The sequence below is a fragment of the Elephantulus edwardii genome, unplaced genomic scaffold, assembly GCF_000299155.1.
Source record: "Elephantulus edwardii isolate Elephantulus edwardi_28Jun2011 unplaced genomic scaffold, EleEdw1.0 scaffold00037, whole genome shotgun sequence".
NCBI lineage: Eukaryota > Metazoa > Chordata > Mammalia > Macroscelidea > Macroscelididae > Elephantulus > Elephantulus edwardii.
In genome coordinates this window covers 18,840,569-18,867,443 of record NW_006399787.1, presented here as the reverse complement: position 1 = coordinate 18,867,443, position 26,875 = coordinate 18,840,569, and the positions used below count along the sequence as shown (strand labels likewise).

General features: G+C 47.9%; 1 protein-coding gene across 3 annotated transcripts in view; it reads right to left on the bottom strand.

Moving 5' to 3' along the window:
• ACTN1 (actinin, alpha 1) overlaps nt 1–20,527 on the bottom strand; it is a 129,517-nt gene extending 108,990 nt beyond the window's left edge. For all 3 annotated transcript variants that reach the window (XM_006884749.1, XM_006884750.1, XM_006884751.1), the window contains exon 1: nt 20,138–20,527. In XM_006884749.1, the coding sequence (XP_006884811.1) occupies nt 20,138–20,242 (105 nt within the window). In that variant the 5' untranslated portion in view covers nt 20,243–20,527. The remainder of the gene's footprint in view (nt 1–20,137) is intronic.
• Nucleotides 20,528–26,875: the final 6,348 nt, after the last annotated feature.

Sequence of the window (26,875 nt, the reverse complement as noted above, 5' to 3'; positions counted from 1 at the left end):
GGGTTGTGTCATCTGCATAACACAGGTTGTTGATGACTCTTCCACCAATCCTGATGCCACATTCCTCCTCATACAGCCCAGCATCTCGGATGATCTGTTCTGCATACAGATTGAAAAGATATGGAGACAGACTACATCCCTGATAGGCCCCCTTTCTCGATTTTGAACCATCCAGTGTCTCCTTGCTCTGTTCTGACGACTGCCTCTTGGTCCAAGTATAGCACAATCAAATGTTCTGGGATTCCCATTCTTCTCAGAGTCAGCCATAGCTTGTTGTGATCCACACAGCCAAAAGCCTTTGCATAGTCAATGAAGCACAAATAGATATTCTTCTGGTATTCTCTGCTTTCAGCTAAGATCCATCTAACATTAGCTATAATATTCCTAGTACCACGACCTCTTCTAAATCCAGCCTGCTGTATGTTCTTATATTTTACAGGGTAGATGGTTCAATGACATAGTACATGTAAGCACAGGGTAAAGCATGCAACAGTGGTTACTACTGCTATCATGAACTACTATCATCATTCACTACTATCACCATCACCACCACCACCATCACTATACTACCACCATCATTACCACCACCATCACCATCATTACCACACTACCACCACCATCATCACTACTACCACCACCATCATCACTACTACCACCACCATCACCAGCACCAGCACCATCACTACTACTATCCATCACCACCACCACCACCACTACCAAGAAGCTGCCTTGATGCCTCTTGATGTCTTATTCCCACCTCCCTATGGCCTTAGGAGTCAGATCCGGGAATACCCAAGTGCAGACAGCCACATCAAGTGCCCATTGGTCCACTCCTACCTCTACCCTAGCAGGATACCTGCGTGTGTGTGTGTGTGTGTGTGTGTGTGTGTGTTTCCACTGGCTCTAAACAGTCACTCATAGAGTATGCAGAACCCTAGCAGACTCATCTGCCTTCAGAGTCTAGAGGCTCACCTGTCAGCCAGAGGTCTAAAAGCCATCTGCAAGGATGACTGGAGAGAATAATTTCTCTGTGCCTGGAATAAAGGGCCCTTAACAAAAGCATCCTCACAAGGAACAAAGCCATGACAACGTCCTTGGACAAGTCAAATCATGCCATGGACCTTGGACTCTTCACCTAAGAGGGAAAAGCATCTGTGAGTGAAGGAAGAGAGCTGATTTCTGGGACTAAATAAAGTTAATGACAAGGCTGCTTATTGACACCAGTCCCTTGGGCAGATTCCAGGCTGAAATACTTGCTCCAGGCTCCTGCTGCAGTTTCTCCTATCCACTGAGCCCACTGATAGGTGCCTCCCTCGCACAAAGCCTACAGGTCGGCCAAGCCTACACAATAGACCCAGTTATGAGCAGTCTGCCTTATAGTGGGCAGAGATGCTTCACCTACTCTTCAGGGTCCTCACATCCAGACCTAACTTGGAGCTGGAGTCAGGGGGATAGAGGTAAGAAGCCCTTCACCAGCCCCAGAAGAGGCCTTCCCAGCTACTCCCACCCCCACCCGAGGTACTCTTTTCCCCCAGGCGCCTCACCACACCCCAAGGAAGCATTTCCAGAGATAGAATGAATGCCAGGCCCAAGACACACTACAATGGCTTTAGGGCCCATAGGGGAAACTCATTCACCTGGCCCCACCCACCCTCTCCAGGTACACATTCCTAAAAGCTGAGGACTGGAGGCTCCTGAAGATAAGAGATTGCTAAGAGACAGCTGGTTAGGGACCTGGCTTGGATCAACCTCAAGGTCACCTGTAGAACAGAGGTGACCAACAGAATGTCAGTGTTGTGAGTCAGAACCTAAAGAGTGTCTATTACCACTTAGTATTTGGAACTAACTCCTAACTGACCCTCCAGGGAGGGTTTGCAAAGGCCGTAAATTGCAGGGGGTGGGGGAACTATCCATCTTTTTCCTCAGAGTAGCTGGTAGATTCAAACTGCCTGTTTTGGGGCTGGGAGTCTAACTCCTTACTAGGCCACGAGAGCTCCTACTGAGAACATTCGCATGTGATGATCCATTTAAGGCATTTAGAACTGAGTCATGCCATCACCACATGACGTAACCCCCTGCCCGGTAACCCCCTGCCCCTGCGGGCACGCTGTCCAGTGTGACAGGCAGCACTAGGAGGAATCCCTAGGCCCTGGTGCACACTGATGTCTACTTTCCCTGTCCAGATATAAAATAGTATCAAGGAGGAACAATCAACCATACCAGGTCAGAAGGGCAGCTGTTGCTGCTCGAGCTAAAGCTCAGAAATCAGGAAGGGATAAGAAAAGGCAAAGGGAAATGGGAAACACAGGGAAGAAGGAGGAAGAGTATTGCTTCACTGTGGGGGTTGCTATCAATGTCAGGAAGCTGAATATGTATGAATTGTTGGATAGAAAACAAATTTGCTCTGTAAACTTTCACTCAAATTACAATAAAAAGTTAACTTTCTAAAGAAAGAAAAAAAAAAGAACTAGAGGGAATACTGAGGTGCATAATTTATTTCCTTCAAGGCTCCCAAGTTGACACAAGAAGGTCAATGCCAGACAATCTTCTGAGTGGGTGTTCCAGCCTCTGCAGGGAAAGGACAGGATGAGGCGGGATGTGTCAGCACACCCAGTGCTTCGGGAGAAGAATCTGCGGTGGGCAGCTGACCAAAAGAGGCAAAAACCACACCGGCTGCCTAATAGGGAGCTGGGAGACAAGGTCAGACACCCAGGGGAGGGGCTGCCAAGTGACAAAACAGGAACTGAGGTCACCCCAAGCTCTGATCCCATCCCCGTCATTAGCTCTACTTCCCTGACTCTGGATTCCACCTGACTCCAGGGCACATTTCAGTCCTTGGAACAAACAAGGCTCTGCCTGGGGCTCAGGCATCCTTGTGACTCTGCCCACTGTCACTGGTTCCTCTAGCTTCAGCCACGATCTCCTGCTGGAATATGCCTGCCTGTACTCTGCCATCACCCCTCACCAATAACCAGGAATGTGAAGCCACCAGGTGCTCCACGGGGAACAGATGGGCTGTCAGCCCCCGCCTATGAAGATTTACAGCCTCAGAAATCTGAGGGAAAGTCACTACGAGAGACACAACTGTGGTGGTGGGCTCTTATCATGCGAGCTCTTACCTGCCACAAAGCAAGGGTGACTCCTTGGAAGAGATGAGTCAAGGACACTTGAGAAGTCATCCTTACTCAGGTTCAAGAGTACCTCCCTCTCTCCAGGATTGGGCCTCTCAAATAGAATACAGTTGTAAGCTAACAGCCTGGCCCGAGACCACTTTAATACCAACTTCCATCAAATCAATGCTGCCTCATGACACTCCACATACGCAAGAGTAGACTAAGCTCTGTAGGGTTTACAATGGCTCATTCTTCCAAATGGATCACCAATTCTTTCTTTTGACGCACTCCTGGGTGGTCTCAAACCTCTAACTTTTCGGTTAGCAGCACCACCTGGAGACTCACTCCTGTTTATATCTGTACCCCCCCTTTGCCAAGTACTGTTGTAGCTTCCTTCTCCTGCAAGTGGGAATTTGTTTGAAATGCAAATTCGCAGGGTGAAGGCATAACTGTAATCTTACCGGCTGTGCTGGGGGTCTGGGAGCGAGCCAGCTGGGAAGGGCCTGGCCACGGCTCCCATCACAACTCTACCTGCAGCCGAGCCTATCTGGAAACAGTGCCGTCGCTGTCTTACAGGGACAAGTGGCTTCCAAACGTTGCAATATGCCATTATGTGATGTACGATACATCTTTCTTTAACAGCGTTCTCAAACTCACAGTCCTTATTTATTTGTTTCTGCGGGAGAAGGACAGGCAATCTTCTTCTGTGCTCTGAATACTCACTGGAGGGTCAGTCATGGGTTGGTACCGACTCTATGGTACACAACCGTCACCACAACAAGGACAACAGAGGATAAGAACAATAAAAGCACAACTGCTACCCTGAGGAGGGTACCATAACAAAGTGGTATGTGTTTCTTAAGAACTCAATTCTCAGAGTCCCAGGGGGCAAGAAAGCACTGGGTGAGGGTGCAGGTTCCCATGGGGAGATAGCAGCCGGGTGCTAACACAGCAAGAAAGAAAAGAAAAAATTGAAACTGCCTTTTCCTGCCCTCCCTCATCAAATACCAGCAGGTCTTTGAATTCAGACTGACTTCGAGTGACAGGTATAACACAAGAGAAATAGGAAGCCAGGTTTACAGCCCCACCTAAACCCTCTGACCCCTGCAGGCCTCAGCCTCTTCATATGTCCTCCGCCCTACCTCATCCAAGGACACAGGGCTCCTCCTGTCTATCTGTCCAGCCCGTGACAGGCACAGGAATGGTTTGAATAAAAAGGGCAATGAGTATGATGCCCCATGAGTACACACGCAGGCACTGAACAAAAACACACTTAGGAACAAAAAACCCAGACTCCAGGAATCCATTAATGCCAGTGGGGACAGGGGATGGGACTGGAAAGAAGATGGTGGGGGCATCAGCTCTATAGCTTCATATTCCCTTAAGGAATAGCATATTGTTCCCTTAACTAAAAACCAGAAGCCAACATAGTCTTTGTGAGCTGAATCCAAGCTCAGAAAAATCCAGAAATCCAATCAGTAACCACTTGAGACGTTCACATCTGAGCAAACTCATTTTTAAGTACTTCCAAAGCTCCTTTGACTTTCTGCCCAAGATGTAACAAATGTTATATGAATTATTATCTGTAAAATGCATCTGTATATGACACATGATCATGTCAGGTCATAAGAGGGAGGTGAGGGGCAGCAAGAAGAATCAATGACTGAGGCTCTATATTCCCAAATATATTCAGGTCTGCAAAGTGAGGCCCAAGCTGGGCCATCTTCTAATCCTGGGGCTCTGCTAGAAGGAGGGAGCAGAGGGCCCCCTCTCAAGTCATCCCAAAATTGGGGTGCCAGCCAGCCCCACTAAACTAAGGCCCTACAGTGGCATTCCTCAGTTGAAAAACTAATCATGTACAATAAACTTCTACATTTACTGTTGCTCAACTTTAAAAAAAAAAAAGTGCCTTTCACTGGGGCTAAAATTTGGGAAAATGGCCAAAATGTTCAAAAAGAGACCTCCAGGCTCCATGCATGCATGCAAAGATACCTCTGAACAGTCCCAGTCCCCAGTGTCGCAGACGACAGGCAGGAAACCAGGGTTCGGCCCCGTTTCCCCTCCTGCAGGAAAGCAGACTTTGTGAGCCGCCTCCTCCAGCTCCCAGCTCCCGGGGCCAAATCTGGAAAAGCACTTTGGATTCCTGGAAAGAATGGTCCTTCCGAAATAGCGGGAACTCTACTGGAAAGAGCCATTATATGTCATCTGGAGGATGTCTGCGGTGTTTGAAAGGGGGCCACTCCTCTGTCAAAGTGGAGGTCAGGCCAGAAACAACAGAGGGGTTTCTCAGATCAGCAGCACGCACGCACAGGCTGCCCACATGGAGCGGCACGCCCACGGCCGGCACAGACCTGGACCTGCACAAAGGCCGAAGGCAGCAGGGGCCCAGCAACACGGGGCATCGGCATCGGAGGGATCCTAAGACTGGACTTAAAACCAAGAGCTCCAGGTTATGCTCCATCCCCAAACCACAGCGGTTCTGTGTGGACATGTGCACAACAAACAAAAGGAGCAAAGGTAGTCTTGATTTTAACAAGTCCTCCCTCCCAATCACGCTCAAGGCCCCATGCTCTCCTCCCAAACACATCGAGAGGCAGCCTCCACCATGCTGCCTTCCACAGTGAGGCCACCCACCTCGAAAGTCCCCCACCTCATGCCTTCACCTACGGATCATTTGAAAATAGAGCTCAGCCCCCTCCACTCTATGCCCATCAGTCAGAATCAGCTCTGCAGATGGCTGTTAAAAAAGAAATCTTTGGACCCATAAAAACACTCCCCTACAAGCCCTGGCCTGGCTCAAATCACACGCCTGTGACCACACTCCAAACAGCCCGGAAGAGCCCCAACTACTAAGAAACAGGAAAAACAAGGTAACAGAGAGGAGGCAAGAGCTCCCGCCCTCTGGCCAGATTATTTTTCTGCCCTAAACTGAACCCTCCTGGGCCTTTGCTGGAGGCCCTGAAAGGCTCAAGGTTGGGGGGTCAGGAAAGAACAGTCCTTTCCCTCACTGCAGTTCTCTGGCCAGATTAAAAAATCTCCTCAGAATTAGAGTGCTGGAACCCAGAGCCCTAAACCTTCCCTCACAAACTTTCTTAGCAGCCTCAGGGCCTAACTGACAAGCTCAAACACTGGATTTCAGGTGCATCAGCTTTCAAATCAAACAGTGAGGCCCAGCTATCTGGTTGAAAGCTCGTTTGGTTCCCCTGGTGACCACAAAGGAAGACTCTCCAAACAAAGAGGACAGGGACAGGTGACATTGAAGAAGCTGAAGCAGGACCAAAGGGAGGAGGCTGAATTCTAAAACACAACCAGTTCTCAAAGCTGAGTTGAGCTCTCAAAGAGGACACCTGGACAGGTGAGGGCCTCCTAGACCAGTGGACCTGGATCCACCCACCCCACCCCCCGACAGTTGCTCCTGAAAAAACATGGAGAAATATAACTAGCATCCTCCACGAACTTATCAACCAAAAGGGGGGGGGGGGCGGATCACTTCAGAAAGGCCCATGCCCACCCATCCACCCACCCTTAACCTCATGGCCTTCCAGTCAAACACGCAGGTACAAATCTAGCTCTAAAATATGCTATAATGTGAGGAACCTGAAAATATTGTGCTAACTGGGAAAAGCCAGTCACAGAAGTCCAAATATTCTATGTCTTCACTGAAACCTTTCACTGAACAGATTGAGGCTAGGTGAGTTGGGAACAGCGAGTTTATAGGTTAATGGATTTTTGTTTGGGGTGATGAAAAGAAATATGGGCAATGGTTGCACAAAATAGTGACTGTGATTAACGCAACTGAATGGTATACTTAAAATATGATCACAATGGCAAATTCTGTGACATGTACATTTTTTCTTTTCTTAATGCTCTGGCAAAAATCACTCAATGACCTTTCTTTTTAAAAAGGAAAATTCTGTTTTCTGATTTGAGTGAAAGTGACAGGACAAATTGGTTTTCCATTCAACCATTCACATGTATTCTGCTTCCTGCCATTGACTACAATTCCCACACTGTAACAGCACTCTTCTTCCCACTTCCTCCCTGTGTTTCCCGTTTCCCTTTGTCCTCCTTTCTTATCCCTTCTGGACTTCTGAGCTTTATCTTTGGGCAAATGCTGCCCTTCTAATCTTGTTTGCTTGATTGTTCTAAGGAGCGTGGATCCTCTCTGGAATTACTCATCACCTTATAGCCTTACTGTTTGGCTGGAAGTTGGAGTGATTTCAGTTCCAGGCCTGAAGGGAAACTTAGGGTCACTGTCTCAGGAGTCCCATCAGGTTCTATCAGACCAGTAAGTCCGGGGGTTTTTATAATTTTGAATTTTGTTCCATATGTGTTCTTCCCTCTCTATCAAGGACCTTCAAGTGCAATGGTAACTAGCTCCTGTCTCGTTTTTATGATCTCAGAGTCATGGAGGCTAAAGTTCAGATGGTCCATTAGTTCTCTGGGTTAACAGTCTTTGATTTTCTTCACTCTGCTTTGGAGCAGGAGAGATCAACAGTTGTACCGTAGAAGGTACTCACAGTTTTTAAGACCCCACTTGGCTCAGGAGAAGGCAACATTCAGAGCTGCTGTTCATAAAGTCGTTAGAAGTCATAGTTGACTCGGTGGCACATAACAGCCCAACAGTTGTACTTATTACAGTAGAACATAGAACACGGTCTTTGTAGCCTTATGTTACCAATTGACCTCGATGTCCTCAATGAGTACATCAACCTCCTTTCGGAGCCTTACTTTCTCCAGCTATACAATGAGGATTAGGTTTGCTTACGTGATTTAAGAGGAAACCAAATGTGAACGCATAAATGTTAAAATCATAAATCATAGAATGAATACTCCACTAAGGTCCACCTTTTCTTATTACTTCATTTACACAAGCCTTGGCTCCCAATTAAGACACAAATGTCTTAACAGTGAAGGATGCATTTGCAGTGTCAAGTTCTGAGGTCCCTCAGAACCTGAGTGGCTCAGAGGCTGGCTCTCCAGCAGAGCACCTCAGTTAATGTCTCTTAGCCTCAGTTACTGTCTGTAACGCTATGAGCCCTCTGCAGTGCAGTGGTAGAAATCTCACCTCACCACCCCCCCCCCAACGCAGGAGACCTGGGTTCCATTCCTGCCCGATATGCCTCATGCACGGGAACCACCCGTCTAACAGTGGAGGCTTGCATGTCGTGATGTTAAACAGGTTTCAGCTTCCAGACAAAAGCAGACTAGGAGAAAAGACCCGAGTGTCTATTAGCACAAACTAAGCCAATGAAAACCTAGCAGATACCAACAGTCTGATGTGTAACCAATCAGAAGGATGCTGAGGCATGGGCAATGTTTCATCCCACTGGGGGGTCAGGGGTCCACTGCCTGACAGTTAACACCACCATCACGAAGAGGAAAACATCAGCATCTTTCTCAAATGGTTGTTTGACAGTTTAAGGTAATCAAAACCAGCTAGCCTTGAATCAGCATGAGCTGTTATTCCTTTTACTTATTTGGAGAACGGAGAAGTTCTGCATAAATATTCAGTGGCTGGCTGATGTAAAACAGATAACACTCCTTCCCCACCGTCGTCTCCTTCCCTCTAGGATGTGGGCAGTGTTTACATTTGCCCATGATCTTGGGCTTGTGGTATGCTTTGAGCCAAAATGGCAGGCTCCCTTTAGGACTAAGCACCTTCATTCCCAGCCCTTCTCACTGTGAGCATGTTATTTTATATATCTAAGCTCAAGCTCCTCATCTACAAAGTGTGATCATCCCACATACCTCATAAGACTGTTGTATGTTAAAGGAGGCCGCTGACAGAGCATGTCTAAAGTACAGTGAACAGGCAGGGGGGTTTCTCTGAGCTTGCCACCCCACCTCTGTGTGTAACAGGCCTGGAGAGGACCCCACTCCCTCCCAACTGAGAACAGCTCCCCAATCCCAGAAGTAGCCTGCCAGCAGCCAAGGACCAAGCAGGCAGTTTCCAGGGTAACAGCATCCTCTGCATCTACTCCTCATTTCCATCCTCAACTGCCTTTTATTCTCCTCCCACCTCTGTAGTGGGCTAAGCCACCTTTCCCCACTATTGCTAGGCAACCTCCAAGAGTAGTGTAGCTGCCTTTCGGGGAGCGCTCCAACCCTCCCCAGCTCTTCCCTGTCCCGGCTCTGGAGAATGGCTGTCCCACTTGAGTCCCCATCCTGTTAACCCTGAAAATAGCAGAAAGGCATTGCCCAAGGCCAACAGGGTTTGGAGGCACAGATCCAAAGGGAATTTCCCCAAGGACTTGGCCTTGAGAAACTGAGGAAGGCCACCACCGCTCTCCCCACCCCAGTCTCTATTTGCTTCTGCTTTTCTGAGATCTACTCTTAGGTAGTTTCCAAGGAAAGGGCCACACCATACATCATGCTGTCTACGAAACAGTTCTTATTCTTTCTTTCAGTCACTCACTCGCCATCCGCACAGATCCCTAACCCTAGAGTCAGATGCAGGACACACAGCTGAGAGAGGGCTCAGACACTCCCGTGAGCACATTCAGCTGAAAGGTGGAACGGGCAACAGTCCTCTGCTTTATGTTATTTTGTATTTTCCAAAGGCCTTTTTAAGAGCATAACATAATTCACATACCATAAAATCCACCCATCTAAAGTGTACAATCCAGTGGTTTTTTTTGTATAGTCACCAAGTTGTGCAACCATCACCACAATCTAATTCCAGGACATTTTCATCACTGAGGTTTTGTTTTGTGTATGTTTTGGTTAGATGTTCTTCGATATGGAAGCATTTGTTTTCTAAGCAGCAAAGTGGTGAGGAGTGGAAAGACTGGTGCCAGACGGCCTGGCTTCAAATCCCAGCTACATCACATGCCAGCTGTGTGAGCTTAGAAAAGTTACTGAACTGTTCTGAGTGTCCACCTCACGGGCTCTGCAGGGCACATATAAGGGCAGTCAGTGTTTACTATTTAATTAGGAAAAACCCTAAAACCAACCCTGATGTTGATTCAATTCCAACTTAGCTTAGCCTGTCTCCCAAGCACAGCTCTGTGGGTTTTCTTCGCTATGATCTTCATGAAAACAGATTTCTAGGCTTTTCTTCTGCAGTGCAATCAAGTGGGTGTAGAATGTCAACCTTTAGGTGATTGTTGTTGCTGTTGTTATGTGCTACTAAGCTGGAACCAACTAACCTTCCTGTGGGTTTTCAGAGATTGTAAATCACATGAGAGGAGGATGGCTATTTCTCTCCCATGGAGTAGCAAGTGGATCCAAACCATGTGCCTTTAGGTGAGCAGCACAACTCCTTACCCACTAGGTCACCAGAGCTTTTATGAGTCAATTGCAGAATGGCTTGTACTGCCCAGGGACGTATCATACCAAAGAGGAGCTCAGAAAGGTAAGCAAACCCAAACCAACTCACTTCTATTGAATCAAGTCCAACTCACTGCAAGTTTATAGGGCAGCCCCATTGGGTTCAACCTTATAGGATAGTCTCATAGGGTGCAGCCTTACAGCACAGCCTCATGTTGCTGGTGAGATAACCTCATTAGGTCCCACTGAGTCAAGTACGACTCACAGTGACCCGATGAACAACAGACCTGAATCCTGTCCTATCCTGTGCTATCCTCATGACATACTTGAGCCCACTGCTGCAGTCACTGTGTCCATCTATCTCGTTGGGGGTGGGGGGCTCTCCCTCTCTTCCGCTGACCCTCCATCTTTCAAAGCATGACGTTCCTTTCCAAGGACTAGCCTCCTCTGGTAACAAGCCCAAAGTAGAACAAGGACAGCTCCATCAGATTTGTAAATTTTTATAAGAGCAGAACGCCTCATACTCCTCCCACAGAGCAGCTGGTGAGTTTGAACCATGGACCTTTCAGTTAGCAGCCCAACACTTAACCCGTTGAGCTATCACTGCTAATTTACTCAGAAAGGTCCATTACTAGTATCATCATAAGAAAAGGGATTTGTTTCAACTTTAAAGCAACCTCACTTCTCCCTCTCTTCTTAGATGATGGATGACCCTGCTCAGGTTATGACGGACAGACAAAATACTCCCTAATTTTTCTGGAAGGGAGGCTGGTCCTTGACCAGCTACTTATACTTTTGGGATTGAGAGCCATTTTGGTGGAGAAGGAGTCTTAGGAGTAGTTAAAAGCAGAGCATCCAGTACACTCGGGCTCACTGCACTCTTAACAGAAAGAAACAACAGTTGTTATGGAACTGATTCTGGTCAAAGTCAACCCCAAGACTTCAGAGTACAGCTATATGTCACAGAGTTTTCAATGGCAGATTTTTCCAGAGTACAGGGCCAGGCCTTTATTGCAAAGTGTCTCAGGGTATTCTTGAACCTCTAATCTACAGTTTGTCAGCTGAGTGTAAAAGCTGTGCGCCACTCAAGGGCTCCTTTCCTATTCATGCATGACCACAACGTAACTACTTGTTCCCAGACTGAGTATCAGGTTGGCCGGGCCTGTTGTCTCTCTCACTATTAGCTCCTGCCATCTCTGGCTGGGAGTCCTGGCAGAGTCTGGATGTGTGGGGCCCCTGGAGTTTGGTCCAGTGATATCAATTCAACTCAACTCAGCTCAACCCACTGCTGTCAAGCTGGAGCCAATTCATAGCTGAGCTTCCAGGCGGTTTTCAGAAGCTATAAAGAGAATGTCCCTCTTTTTCCCATGGAGCATCTGGCAGATTCGAACAGCTTGCCTTTGGGTTAGTTGTACAACTCTTTATCTACCAGTGATGTATACAGAGAGGCCACAAAGCTGTGGGGAAGCAGCCACGGTCCCAACCCTAAGACCCACTTTGTTGTTGTTGTTACGTGTCGTCAAGTCGCCTGTGACCCTATATACAATAGCCCTAAACCCTGCTCTATCCTGTGCCAATCTTATTGTCTCTGACACACCTACCCCCATTACCCTAGTCATTGAATCGATCCATCTCATTGAAGGTCTTCCTCTCCGGCGCTGTCCCTCTACCCTCCCAACCAGGACGTTCCCTCTCCAAGGATGGATCCCGCCTTATAACATGTCCAAAGTGTGTCAGATGAAGCTTCAGAATCCTTGCCTCCATGGCGCAGCCTGGTCTTACCCTCTCTAGGATGAACCTGCTTATTCTCCTAGCAATCCATGGTATATTCAATACTCTTCTCTAGCACCACACTTCAAAAGCATCAATTCTCCTTCTATCAACCCTAGTCATTGTCCAGCTTTCTGAAGCATAGCAAGTAATTACAAAGACTATGGCCACAGTCAGGTGCACCTTAGTCTCCAGACTGACATCGTTGCTCTTCAGTACTCTGGAGAGGTTTCTGACAGCAGACTTTCCCAATGCAATTCATCTTTTAATTTCCTGGCTGCTGGTCACAAGAGTGTTAATTGACCCACTTACTTAGTCACTCCCAAATGTCATCACTGATTTAGCTCACTGGTGGCCTTGCGTGCCCCCTCCGGTATTCTTATCTCTGGAGCCTTTCCTGCAGGAAAGCAGGCCCACTGATTACACTCAAGAGCAGCTACGAGCCCCAATACAACAGCCCCTCGAACTCCAAACCACATCCTAGGAGATCCTTCCCATATTCACTGGGCAAACTGGCTGGGCTGACCCAGCAACTCCTGAACAGATACCCTAGGCCTCCTGGAGCTGCAGAGTCATACCTGTGACCATACAGAAAGAAAGAATGTGAAAGAAGACAATGGATGTTCTTTCCTGTGCCATCCCCACAACCTCTGATATGATCAAGCCCATTGTTACACACACCACGTCAATCCAACTTATTGAGAGAGAGAAGGAGAGAGAGAGTGCTGTCTGGAGGTGATGTTCCAAGCAGAATGAACCATCTTCAAATTCTGTAGATTCTATCACATCCAGCTCAGATTCTTGTCTGCCTTCTCCACCACCACAGGCCACAGTGCTGGCCGTGACATTTGTCTTGGCCACACCTCTGGCCTCCGTCAACACAGGCTGGTATGGTCTGGTGGTCTCCTTTCCCCCCAAATCATCTCCACAAGCTCAACACAAGAGTCTGGGGTCCAGTACACAACAGTGATCATACTAACGTTGTCTGGTTGACTCCACAGAGTTATGGCCACCACTCTTACACCATCCAGTGGTTAAAGGGGAGGAAGAGAAATGCAGGACATGCAGATGGCCTGTGCTGGGGTCACCTCTCAGGCTCAGCTGCCCTGGCCTGGCCCCTGGTCCAGAGGAGGACCAAGTCTTCAAGCCAGACTTATGGTATGTGGCCATTCGGACAAGTGCCAAGCCTTGGGCCTTCTTCAGGAATATGGGGAGGAAAGATCAAAATCTCAAGCAGAAAGTCCAAACGACAGCACACGCTTGTGCCTTGGCTGTCCCTACACTCAGTGACCCTTCATGAGGGTCCAGGGATCAGAGCCACCTCCCTTCTCACCCCCAAGTACCAACCTAGCACTGTAATGCAACACCTCCCCAAGAAGTGAGACATGAGAAAATCCACCTCCTCTCATTCCTTTTGGAAAGGCTGGCAATCCAGGAGCCGCCAGGAGCCTTCACACCAACCAAACCCACCTCCCAGTAGACTCAACAATTCCTTGAGATCCTATCATTCCTCAAAACTGGAAGGTCTGGTTTTCTGTGCTTCTTGCTCCTGTTTGCCCTAAGGCAGCTTAGGTGGTAGCCAGGAGCAGTCCCAGCCTGCCTGGTCCTGGGCCATCTGGCCTCTGGCCTTTGAGCTTTATCAGTCACTGCCACCCAGTGTAGCACTGGTTCTCAGCTCACCCAGGGGGAACAGGTTTTCGGGAAGAAAGAAGCTACAACAGTTCCCTAAGTAGGGCTGGGCAAGATGCTGGGAGGTGCAGGCAAGGCTCTCAGTTACTTACTTTCAGCCTAAATCTCTGTTAGGGGAGGTTCGTGCTTTACAGTACTAAATAAGCAAATGCTTTAATATCATCCTTTTATCCTGGTAAAGGCAAGGAATCTTCAACCCATTTCATAAAAGAGGGGACTGAGAAATCAGATATTAAGTGACTGAGAATCTCAGAGACAGAGGTCAATACACCCTTATCCAATCTTGGCTCCTTGGAAAATATCTTATCTCAAAAGAATACTGTGTAAAAGCCATTAAAAACTGCTTCTTCAGCTGCTCAACAGCAAATTTCAAGAAGACAGCAAGGCTGTCAAGTGTGTGGAGAGACTGGGATGCTCATACACTGCTGTGGGAATGCGAATGGTACAACAGGTATAGAGGGTGGTTTGGCACTTCCACAGAAAGTTGGGAATAAAAAGCCCATTTGATCCAGCAATCTCACTATTAGGTATATATCTAAAAGAAATAAGAGGTGTAACACAAACTGGCATGCACACACACATTTATTACAGCATAGCTTACAACGGCAAAGAGTTGGAAACAACACAAAGGTCTATCAGTGGAGAAATGTCTAAAGAAACCATGATGTATTCATTCACACATGGAATACTATGGGTAACTAAAAAGTGATGATGAACTCATCAAAAATTGCACAATATGGATAAAATTAGAATAAATTATGCTGAATTGCACAGACTCTACTACTGTATTATAAAAAGCAATGGAAAGTCCATAGTCAGACTCATTCTTGGATGGTTAACACAAATAAGGAGGAAATGAAAATTAATAAATAGATTACAGTGGGTGAAGGGAAAGGAAATATACAAGGGGTTGCTCAGACATTTTCACTAATTATGTTAGTCAACTTTGGTTGTTGTTGTTAAGTACCATCGAGTCGAAGGCAACTCATAGCGACCCTATGAACAAAAAACCTGAGCGTTTGTATAACTTCCATCCTTTCTCTAGGTTCATGTTAATAAAACAAAAGGTGTGTGAATGATTTGAATGGAAAACCAGTATGATCTATAAACTGTCATTCAAATAATAAAAATCTTATACCATCCCCCTGAAAAACACCAGTTGCTGTCAAGTCCCCTCTGCCTAATGGAAAGCTCATGTTACGTGAGCAGGACTGGACTTCAGTTTCCGATGAGTGGATTTTGGAAGTAAATCACCAGGTCCTTCTTCCAAGTTGCTTCTGGGAGGACTAGAATTTCCAACCTCACAGTTAGAAGCCAAGCTCATTCACTCTTTGCACCATCCACAGACTCTCTCAAAATAGTTACTGTTCATCACTGGAGGTGCCATCAAGTCAACTCCAACTCACCGTGACTCTATGAACAAAAGATCTAAACCTGCTCTTTCCTGTGCCATCCCCACAACCTCTGATATGATCAAGCCCATTGTTACACACACCACGTCAATCCAACTTATTGAAGGTCTACCCCTTTCTTGTTGACCCTTCACCCTTCCCAGCATGACGTCTTTTTCCAAGCTCTGGACCCAAAGTATGAGACAAAATTTAACCATCCTTGCCACTAAGAAGCACCCTGGTTGCACATCCTCTGAGACAGACTTATTGGTTCTTCTAACAATCCCTGGGATGTTCAGGACAGTCCTACAACACCACAAGTCAAAGGCATCAATTCTCTTCAGTCATCCTTACCCACGGTCCAACTTTCAGATGCATAGTATGCAATTAAAAAATATCCTGGCTTGGGTCAGGTACATTTTTAGTCTTCAAACTAACATCCTTGTTCTTTTTAGCACTTTGAAAAGTCCTTAACTGCAGATTTTCCCAATGAAACACGTCTTTTGATTGCCTGATTGATGCTACCATTTATTAAGTGCTTACTAAACGCTAGGTGTTACACTACATTTTTTACCTACATTATGTCATTTAAACCTCTACACAATTTTATCGGTAAGAGTAAGTATCTTCCCAAAGTCTCCATTAGCATCACCAGGCACAAAATTGGTAACAGGCTTACACAAAACTACACAATGAAGGGACCAAGATTTGAACCCATGGCACATCCAGAGTGCAGCAGTCTGCAGAAGCTGGGACCAGGGTACAGCCCCAGGATCAGCTGGGTTATCTGTGGCATAAAACATTTAAACCAGCCCAGAGATGAGAGTTGTGCATGACGGCATTTCTTCACTTATCCAGGCAGTATTTTTTTGCCACCTACAACAAGCCCAACTGTGGGCTAGGTGCTGGGGTGCATCAAGGAACAGAACAATGCTCCCAGTGACCCAAGAATGGGGTAAAGCAAGCCAAGAGTGCAGCACAATGAGGCGTAAAGGACAGTGACTGGAACCAAACTTTTCTTTCAAAGACTCTCTCCACCATCCACATTTCAGACACTGGCTCACTTCTGTACCAGTCTAGAAAAGAGTGTATAAACAAGAAGACCTGCCTTCCTGGGAGTTGCCTGCTGGAAGTATGGAAGCTGGACCTGAGCCTTATTTATCAGCCACCTTCATTCACCCCTCACAGCTCCCTTCACCCACCTCTGTCTGTTTCAACATCCATTTGCTCAACAAATATTGATTGAGCTCCTACATGTAAAAAGCCCCAGGGCTGGCACCTGTGGAGTCCATAGCAGGCCAGAGTCTCCAGAATGTAAGAGGGAAAGAGGAAGTAACAGCAGAAGCTGCCAACTTAGGGATCTTCTCGTGCCAGGGGGAGCATTCATTTCAAATGAATATGGTGGCTCAAGCAGCATGAAATGAACCTGCCCCAAAATCACCAGGCTCCAAGTGCCAAGCTGGATCCCACTCGCAAGCCTGTGTTCTCTCCAGCCAGCCTGGCTGTCGACACCCAGCTTACATATCACAGGAAAGGGCGTGAGGGGATCCATGGGAAAGCATAAATCAGGGCTACCACCACCCTGACAAGATGAGCATTCCAACTCATTGCCTACTGAACCCAGTCTGGATGGTCAAGAGGACAGAACGCAGGCGAGGATAAGCTGTTCCTCCATTCCACATGCTCTGTGCACAAACTCGGGATATTTTCTGTCTAGTGGTATTGAGCCCCGCCCATGAACCCCACTTCACAATACTACCTGAAGACGTGGCAAGTCATGGCTAACCCTACTCTGGTTCCTGAGTCATGCCTCCTCCCTGTGCAGACCTGCATCCATATCAGGCCTCCCATTCACCAAAGAAGTGCTTCCAACCAAGACAGTTAACTGCCCCACCTATTGAGCCTTGAGATGTCAGGAGAGAGACTCTGGTCTCATTTATGAACAAGAAGGATTCTAAGCTTTGGTTCATGCCTGGAACATAGGAGGTGCACCCTTAGCAGTTCAATCAGCGACTACAAGGGACCCAATGAATGCAATGACTTGCCCAAAGTCTTACAAGGAGTACGCAGCGCCCCCAGGGATACAATGGAACTCTCTGTCTCCCACCCAACTAGCCTCTGCGTCACACCACACTGTGTCCTCCTCCTCCCCTCACACTCACTCCTCTGCCTCCATCTGGAATCGTCCATCCTGGTCCACTTGCTGGCTCTGCTCCCACTCACCCTCGCCTCCCACAGTCAGTAAGTAGGAAAGGTGTCAAAAGCAACAAGTTTCTTCAGACTGATTCTCAGTGTGTCATTCCACCTCCTTAATACACCCCTCCCAACCTACAAGGCAGAACTTTTACAGACGAGGAACCTGAGGCCCACACAGACAAGCAGGGGAAGACAAGCAGGAGAAGCTTAGTCCAGACCTCCTTGGTCAGCACAGAGTGCCTCTGCCACGTTCCTCTCCATCATGCCCCACCAAAGCTGGTGTTCTGCCACGTTCCTCTCCATCATGCCCCTCCAAAGCTGGTGTCGGCTCTCCGCAGTGCAGACATCCCCACAGGCTGTGAAGTCTGGCCCAGCTTTCCCGCCTTCATCATCAGGGAAGGGCAGGAGGAGAAGCTGCCTCCCTCAACCATAGATGTCTTCTCTTTTCCTCACTCTTAGGTGGCCTTGGCTCACTGAGCCATGGTAGCATCACCTGAGACAGTACCTGTGGTATGATCAGAATATGCCTGACACACAGTAAGACCTCTGCAAACTTGAACTCGAGGCTGCCAAGTTTATCCCCTAGAAAGCCAAATTCCCCAGATGACTCTGTTCCTACCTGGTTGTCCAGCAGCTCACACCCACTTCTACCCAGCTCACAGTTCTGTGACTCTCCATGTTTCTCCCCAACTACGTTTAATAGAGCCATTCATTCCATCAGTAATACGTGGTGCCATGTATGTGTGGCATCAGTTCTCAGAGTTGGGGAGCCAAGGGTTTCAGACCCCATGCACCTAGCTCAGTCCTGCCCTCACCAGGCACAATTCGTACACTCACTCAGCAGGGCTGTCTCCCCTTCCACTTTGGGCACGTTGCTAGGGGACACTATTCACTGAAGAAGGATATGCTTGAAAAGGTAAAGGGGCCAGCAAAAAAAGAGGAAAACCCTCAACTAGATGGACTGATACAATGACTGTAACAATGGGCTCAAGTGTGTCAGAGATGATGAGGCCGGTACAGGTCCAGATGTGCTGTTCATAGCTTCGCTCTGAAGTCCCACTGAACTCAATGGCATCTAACAACATCTCTCTTGAAGATCCCAAGACATTCACAACCACAATCTCATCTTTTCTGTTCTATTTTAAATCTAGTCTCGAGGAGGCTCCACCTTGAAGGAGAAAAAAAACACAGCTCCTTGCCTTGCATCCCACAGAAATCAAATTACCTACTCAATTTTTAGTCGAGGGTTCCTAAGAAATAAGCTGGTGGTTCTGGGCAGTCAACAGGACCTCCAGGCTACATCTCTCTCCTACAGGGGCACTTGGAAAGGGGGCTGGTCAAGAAACCACCACATTTCAAAGAAGTCATCTCAAAGCTGCACACCTTCCTATACGGGCAAGGCTGTGCAGAAGCCGCCGGTGGCCAGGGTTCCAGCTTTGAGGAAGCCCTTTGTGCGTGTGTTTTAAATTACCTCTGCTTGTCTGATGAAGTGAGGAAAAGGGCGCCGTTTCAGGGCTTAAGATTCCTGAGTGAGCTAATACAGGATGCCTTTGGCTGAAAAAAAAACTTCAGTCGGCTCCCTAAACTCCCCCCCTTTTAAGTTTAAAAAAGGGAATGAATGTTACCATTTTTGGACATGAGCGTTCTCCCTGAAGCCCAGCCCTAACCACGCTATCCAGAGGGACGCGCCATCCTGCCCCCCAGTCCCAGATCAGCTGGTGGGGGAGTATAATGGGGAGGGACCGGATGGGAGGGGGGCAGTTCAGGGTACGTGGCTGCCTGGGGCAAGAGCTCAACCCACAGGCAGGAAGCACCGACAGGGTTGGGGCGCCCTCCCCCCAAGGCTGGTTTGCTGACCTCTTCCTGCTACTAGCCACGATCTATGGGTCCCATCGCCACCAGTTCCAAAGCCTAGACCCTGTGGCTGGTCTCAAAGGGAGCCTGGGACACAAAGTGGTGGCTAAGCAGAGATCCCCAATAACCGACTCCACGTTTCCTTGCCCTGGAGCTCCTCTACCCAGATCAAGCTTGCAAATTCACCTTCCCCATAAAAAAAGAGCGCGGAGCTGGAGGTCCAGCACGTAGCCGCAAGCCTCTCTCCGGCTCTCAACTACCTACCAACCGAGTTAAGCAATAAAACGGTGCAGTGCTGACCCCGCCCCGACAGGGCCCCGCAGGGGAGTCCGGTACGCCCCCCCCCCCGCAACCCCGGGTTTGCTCCATCCCCGCCGCACGCCGGCGCCCGCTCTCCCACCGGCGCGCGGGCTGGGGGCGCAGAGTCCCCGGCAGCTCGCCCTTTCAGGTACCCGGCGGAGGGCCGCCCAGGAAACGTGCTGCCACCGCACGCCATATGGAGAGGAGGCCAGGGGGCGGGGAGGGGAAGAGAAAATCGATCCCGAGCTAACAGCCACTGGGTGGGGGTCTCAGTCCCTGCCTCCCCTGAGCCGCCCCCGCGCTCTGCCCACACAGGGGAAGGGCGGCCTCCACCAGGGATGCCTCGATGGCGGTCCCTACGGAGCGACCCTCGAGGTTGATGTCTGCAGCCTCGGGGCAGGAAAGCGCTCCCCTCTGCCCCACTCCCGTAACCCAACACCCCAATCTCCAGCGCGGGTGTCTCCCGCCCCCGCGCGCCCGGAACCGGTTCGGAGCCGAGGATGCCACTGGTGGAGCGGGCCCGGGCCGGGGGTCTATGAGGGAAGAGCTGACCTTTCTCTGCTGCTTCTCCCAGGCCGGGTCCAGGAGCAGATCGCGGTCCCAATCCTCTTCTGGCTGCATGTAGTCGTTGGTTTGCTGGGAATCATAATGGTCCATGATGGTGCGCGCGTGCTACGGGCTGGGTTTCCTCCTCCACCTTCTCTCGGGTTGCCGGCGGAGGCAGTGGGCCGGGCTGGGCTGGCGGGGCCGGGTTAGCTCCGGTGCGCCCAGTTCCACCGCGGCGAGCAGGAGCTGCTCCCGAAGGCTGCTGGCGGCGGCAGTGGCGGGAGCTAGCGACTCCTGCCTGGGGGCCGGCTGGGACTTAATCTCCACGCACACTGAGCGAGGCGGGCACACTCGCGCTGCGGGAGCCCGGCGGGCGGGGGCGGGAGAAGGGGCAGAGCCCTCCCGAGGTTCTCCATTGGCCAGGCGGAGTTGCCCAAACTTCCCCCCCAGCGCCTCTCATTGGGAATTCCTGGCATCCGTCAGCCCGGCCGCGGCGCATATAGGTGAACCCGGCGCGCTCGCCCCCGCCCACTCCCCGGGTTCCCACTCCCCTGTGGCTCATGTGACACCAGCTTAAGCTGAACGGGACCGGAGCTGGGGGACACCTCCTCGAGCTTAGGGACTGAGCAGCCGCGCGCTCGGGAGCCCCTGGACTCGCGGAGATGGACCGTTCCCAGCCCGCGGGAAGGCCCCGCATTCGGTTGCACCGACGCCCCCGCGCTCCCACGCGCGCTCCAAGCCCCTGGACAGGCCGTGAGAAAACCTGAAAAGCATTTTATTTTCTCGTTCCCATAGAGCCTTGGATCCTTACAGATCTGCACCCAAGGAAAGGGGGCTGGGAGGAGCCGAAATGGAAAGGAATTTCCTGATTCTGCCTCCTACATCCCCTAGTCCCCGCCCAGGGCGACCCTGTCGACCCCTCGGCCCTTTGAGCCAGGGTCCTCATAAACGAACTGCCCTCGCAGGCAACCGAGCCTTTTCACTTCGCCACAAGGTCCTTTCTGGCTGGCTTCCTGGCTCAGTGGACCGCTTGCCTCCAGAGTTTGAGAGTGACTCTTCAGTGGTGGAATCGCCAGCGTCTCCTGCCTTGGCCCCAGGGCGCTCTAGCTAGGCGGACGGGCTTTGTGACCAATGTCCTCCTCCTATGCCTCAGTACACACACTGGAGCCGCCTCCTGAAAACCAGGGGGAGAGAGAGCTGAGTGATCCACCTACTCCATGCCTACCCAGCCACCTACACACAACAGATGGAGAAACTGAGGCTCAAAAAAGGGATGCTTCAAGATCTTGGGACTGCAGAGCCAGCCCAGTAACCTTACCAGACAAACAAAGCCTTACTGTTGTTGGAGGAGGAAGGAGGGAAAATTTGACTAAACACCTCTAACTTCTGCTTTGTCCCAGGTCCTCTGAATGTAGCCCAGGGCGTCCTTCCTCAGTAGGTGGATTCCACAGTGCCAGAGAAGTGCAGCGAAGAAGCAGGCCTCACATCCCTCTGAGCCCCTCTGAGGAATCTGAGAGCGAAGGATCAGTAGCCAATACGCTTCCAATAGGTGAGCCCTTTGGAAGGACAAGGCCTTGTGCCCCACCAACCAGGATATGGTGCTTGCTTCTTGCTTGTATGTTGTGAGATGAAGACTGAGTCAAATGCAAATAACCAAATCAGGTGAGTTGAGTTGGACGAAAGCATTCACTAATAGGAAGGGCCCTGAATTGGGAAGCCCACCGCCTCCAGTGCCCAGCGCTGGGAATGGTGAAGAACGTGCCAGCGATTCACAGAGCCAGCTGATGCTGCTGTAAGCAGATCTCCCTGTTGTCACTACTGCCTGCATCATTAGTCAACCACACACATTTATGCAATTGTTACCCGTCAGTACTGAGCTCAAGCTCCTGGCTGAAGAAGCACTGCTTCTGAGCCACAGAGACAGCAGATTTATGGGCTATTTTATAACCACTTCTAAACTATGACTCCACACTCGATGCAGAGAGTAATGTGGTATTGTTCCATTCATTCACTCGGTAAATATTTGCCGAGCACCTCCTGTGTGTCAGGGGCTGTGTATATAGAGATGAGAAACAGCCCAGCAGTGACACAGAAACAAAAATGAAATGCTATAAGATGCACGCAAGGAGTGCTATCTGACCAGGGAGCTGTGGGAGGGCGGAGGGGGAGCAGGTGGCCTAGCATGGGAAAGAGGGCTCCTGGAATGACTTTTTGGAGGAGGTGAAACTCAAGTGAGCCTAAAAGAAGGAGAGTCAGCCAGATGAAGAGGAGTATGAGGTGTTATTCCAGGCAGGAGGAGCAGTGTGAGCTAATGCATGGGGGCAGGAAACTGCATGGTGTACAAAGGAAAGGAATGCCGGATTTTCCATGCGGCTAGACTAGAAATTCGGGGTGGGAAGGGTAAGGAGCCAGGCCACCTGCGTCTGTGTGCTGTGTGAAGGGAAATGAGGCGGCTGGCTGAAAGGTGAAACACCAGTTGCAAAATTGTTGCAGTAATCCTATTAGAAAAGGAGAAGGCCATGTCGATAAGAAAGACTTAGAAGATGAAACTTAGAACCCAAACTGTCAGTGTTTGAGGAGGAGAGGAGTCAGAGATGATAAAATGTTCTTTTCTATAGAGAGGCTGGTAGGAGATAAACCTGATAGAGGAGAATTACTCAATAAGCAAGAGCTTACTCATGTTTGCCTATTTACTAATCTGTAGTAAATAAGTACATGTGGGTTTCACCATATTTTATAGATTTCTTCTTATGCATAGGAAGCTCTAGTAGCTTATTGGAGCTCTGGTGGCCTAGTGGTAAAAAGTTGCTCTGCAATCCTAAAGGCATGCAGTTCAAATCCACCAGCTGTACCTCAAGAGAAAGATTGGCAGTCTCCATGCAATTAATTTACTGTCTCTGAAAACCCACCGGAGGGTCAGCTATGAATCTGTTGTGACGTGACGACACACAACAACAGTAGCTTATTGGTAAAGAGTTGCAAAGCCAACCCAAAGGAGTGTAAGTGCAAATTATCAACAGGGGAATAAAATTGGAATGAACCTGTTTGAAGCCCTGCTGGTAAGTCTTTGCTTTTGATTCAGGTGTGATTTTGCTTGCTGACATTTGGCAATGTCTGAAAACATTTTTAATTGCTGCAAAAGAAGAAGTTAGCATTTAATGGGTAGTAGCCAGGCATGCTTCTAAACATCCTACAGTGCCCGGAACAGCCCCCTACACAATAAATTATTTGGCATAAATGTCAATAATGCCAAAGTTGAGAAACCTTACTCTAACCACAGATTTCTAATTTGGACATTCTAGCAAATAGTAGAAGTGAAGCAACTGAAATAAGAGGAGCAGATTTGGAAGCAGACTCTTAGATTGAGTTAGAACCTAAGGTGCCCTTGTTGCTGTTGTTAGGTGTGGTTGAGTCAAGTATGGCTCAAAGCAACCCTAAGAACAACACTTCTGAATCCTGTCCTATCCTGTGCCGTCCTCACCGTACCTGGCACACTTGAGCCCATTTTTACAGTCACAATATCAGTCCATCTTGATAGGGATCTTCCTCTCTTTTGCTAACCCTCCACCCTCCTAAGCATGATATCCTTTTCCAACAAAAAAAAAAGACACTCCTAGCAACATTTCCAAAGTATGAAGACAAAGCCATCCTTAGAATTCCCAAATTCAGTCATCCAGTAGGCAATTACATGGCCCTAACCCTTAGCAAATGAAGCTCTTCTAGTTAAAATGCTTGACTGCTAACCTAAAGCTTGAGGGTTTGAACCCACCAGCCACCCTGCTGAAGAAAGTTGACCTCAGTCAACCTAAAGTTTATTTCAGTAAAGATTTGCAGCCTTTGAAACCCTATGGGTCCTTCTGTACTACAAATGGGAATCAAATCAATAGTACTGTGTTAATGTTATTTTAACCCTTTGTAAAAGCTCTATGTAGCGTTTGGGAAGTAAAGTCTGACCCCCACTAACTCCACAGGAGGAAGGATTACTATAACAACCTTAAAAGCACAAACCAACTACTATAAGGTTGATGCCCCAGGATTCTACCCCTTCTACTATCAATTCTAACACCAGCTGTTCTTACCATGGTTCTCACCACTCTGCTGTTAAGTTTGCTAATCCGTTGCAATGGTCACACAGAACTCACAGACATTCTTCATGATAATGGGGTTTATTAGGGAAGTAACAAGTTACAGTTTAGGTTGGAAACACTCAGGAAAACTTTTTTTTGTTGCCTTTTTTATTTATTTAAATAGCATTCAGTTTATTATAAATGTTTAGTATTGGCTTCCCATATTTCCCCCCTTTTCTTTTTATCATAATTACATTATCATCTAGATGAGCATCCTTTATACACAAACAAATAAAACAAATTAAACATAATAAACTCAAAGAAATACTTTCATAAATCTCCGTATGATCAGAAGGATTCAGGTTGAATATTCCTTGAAAGTTTAATTGTCCCATTGCCACAGTGCTTGTCAAAACCAGTTCTGATTAATCTCCTTTGTCAGTGTGTCCTTTGCCATTCCCTATCACTCCACTCAGGAGAATTTCTAAGGTAGATTTGGAAGTAAGAATAACTTCCTATAAAGTGCATTCACAGACAGACCTCTGTCATTCAGCCTCATGGCTATCAGCTAGGCTACAAAGCTCTTTTGGTTCTGCCAATTGTATGCATGCCACCTCCCTCTCCCTCTATTCCACCTAGTTCAAGGCATTAGTCTCTGGCTCTCTGGGGCAGCAGTGGAATTCAAATGTGTGTCATTCTAGTCTCTGATTCTCTGACATCTCTACTGCTGTGTCTCAATCTCAGTCTTTCTCACAAGAACTCTGACCAAAGAACCAGCTGCACTCTTTGCCTCTTCCTTCTTTTTGGTAATAAGATTCCCATTTTTCTGCCTTTAAAACCACTCCATTTAAGCCTAACAGGATGGCAAAACTGACCAATCTCATTGTTGTTATTCTTAGGTGCCATCAAGAATGACTCAAAGCAACCCAATGAAGAACAGATCTGAACCCTGACCTATGGATGGGCCACCTTCCTACTTCCTGACCTCTCCTTCACTGACCTTCCACCCTTCCCAACATCATGTCCCTCTCCAAGGAATAGTACTGCTTATCAATATGTCCAAAGTATGTGAGGTGAAGCCTCATCATTCTTGCCTCCAAAGAGCACTCTGGCTGCACCCTCTTCAAGATATTCTCTTGGTCGTCCATGTGCTCTTCTCCAATACCACAGCTTAAAGGCATCAATTATTTTTCTGTCATCCTTACTCATTGTCCAGGTCTCAGATGCATAGCTAGTAATTGGAAATACCATGGCCTGAATCAGATGCACCTTAGTCCGCAAACTGACATCACTTCTCAAAAATTTGGAGAGGTCCCTAATTGCAGACTTTCCCGGTGGAATGTGTCTCCTGATTTCCTGACTGCCAGTACCAAAGGTGTTAATTGTGGATCCAAGTAAGATGAATTTGTTGGCAGTTTCAATCTTTTCTCTATTTATTGTTGCCTATTGGACCAGTGGTAAGAATTAATAATTAAGTGCTCTGAGATTTCCATTCTTCTCAATGTTAGCCACAACTTGTTATGATCCATGCAGTCAAATGCCTTTGCATACTCAATAAAGTACAAATAGACATTCTTCTAGTATACTTTATTTAATATCAGCAATGATACCCCTGGTGCCACAGTTTTCCTTTAAATCCTGCTTGAACTTCTGGCAGTTCCCTATTTATGTACTGTTCTAGCCACTTTTGAATGATCTTCAGCAGTATTTTGCTTGCATGTGATATTAATGATATTGTTTAATAGTTTCCACATTCTATATTTAAAAGCCAGTTGGTTGGGTCTTGCCTAAGAGTCTCTAGTCTGGAGCAGTTGAATTCTGGAGGATATAGGTTGTTTTTTATTTCATTAAAAGTCAGGTGTAAACTGGGCATTTTTTTCTTTTGCTAACAATCAAGTGTAAAGTGATTGGCCATTTTTTATTTCATTAACAGCTGTGGGCTGGAAGTCTCTTGTTTAAGCAATCAGGACCTGGTGGGCTGGCCTTTGTATTTAGAAGTCAGTCGGTTGGGTCCTGCCTGAGTCTCCAGTTTGGAACAGTTGGATTCTGAAGGGTAGGTTGTTTTGATTTCAAAAAGAGGGGGAAGTATAGATCATAATTTCAAATTTTCATGCAATCCAGATTTTATGGATCTGTTGATGCTGGATGATCCCCCGAAGTGCTTGTTTTAAGGTAATCTTTAAACCAAAAATATACCCCAAAGTCAAATGGTAGGCTAGCTTCACTAATAAAGATTGTTGTATTATGTTGAGGTGAACTGTACAATCAGAACCAAAGCACAGGTGACTCTCGGGCAGGTTTTCAGATACAGTTACTTGCACAGGGGGATATATACCCATCCTTCTCTCATGGAGCAGCTGGTGAATTTGAACCCTGTGCCTTCAGAATTGCAGCACAGCTTCTTGCCACAGGGCCACCAGACCTGTATTAAAAAAAGGAACACAACCCATCTGTTTCAAGTACATGTTCTTTCAAGAACTATCTATATGATATAAAAGTAACAACAGACACTTGAAAGATTTGATAGGCAATTTAGGAGGCAGTGAAACTTATGTTAACGAGGAAGGAAGATTTTGTAAGAGGAGGATGAAAATGGTTGCATAATTTGGAATGTAAGCAATATCATATTGTTGAATTTGTAAATTCAAAACCAACATAACAACAATAAATAAAGCTT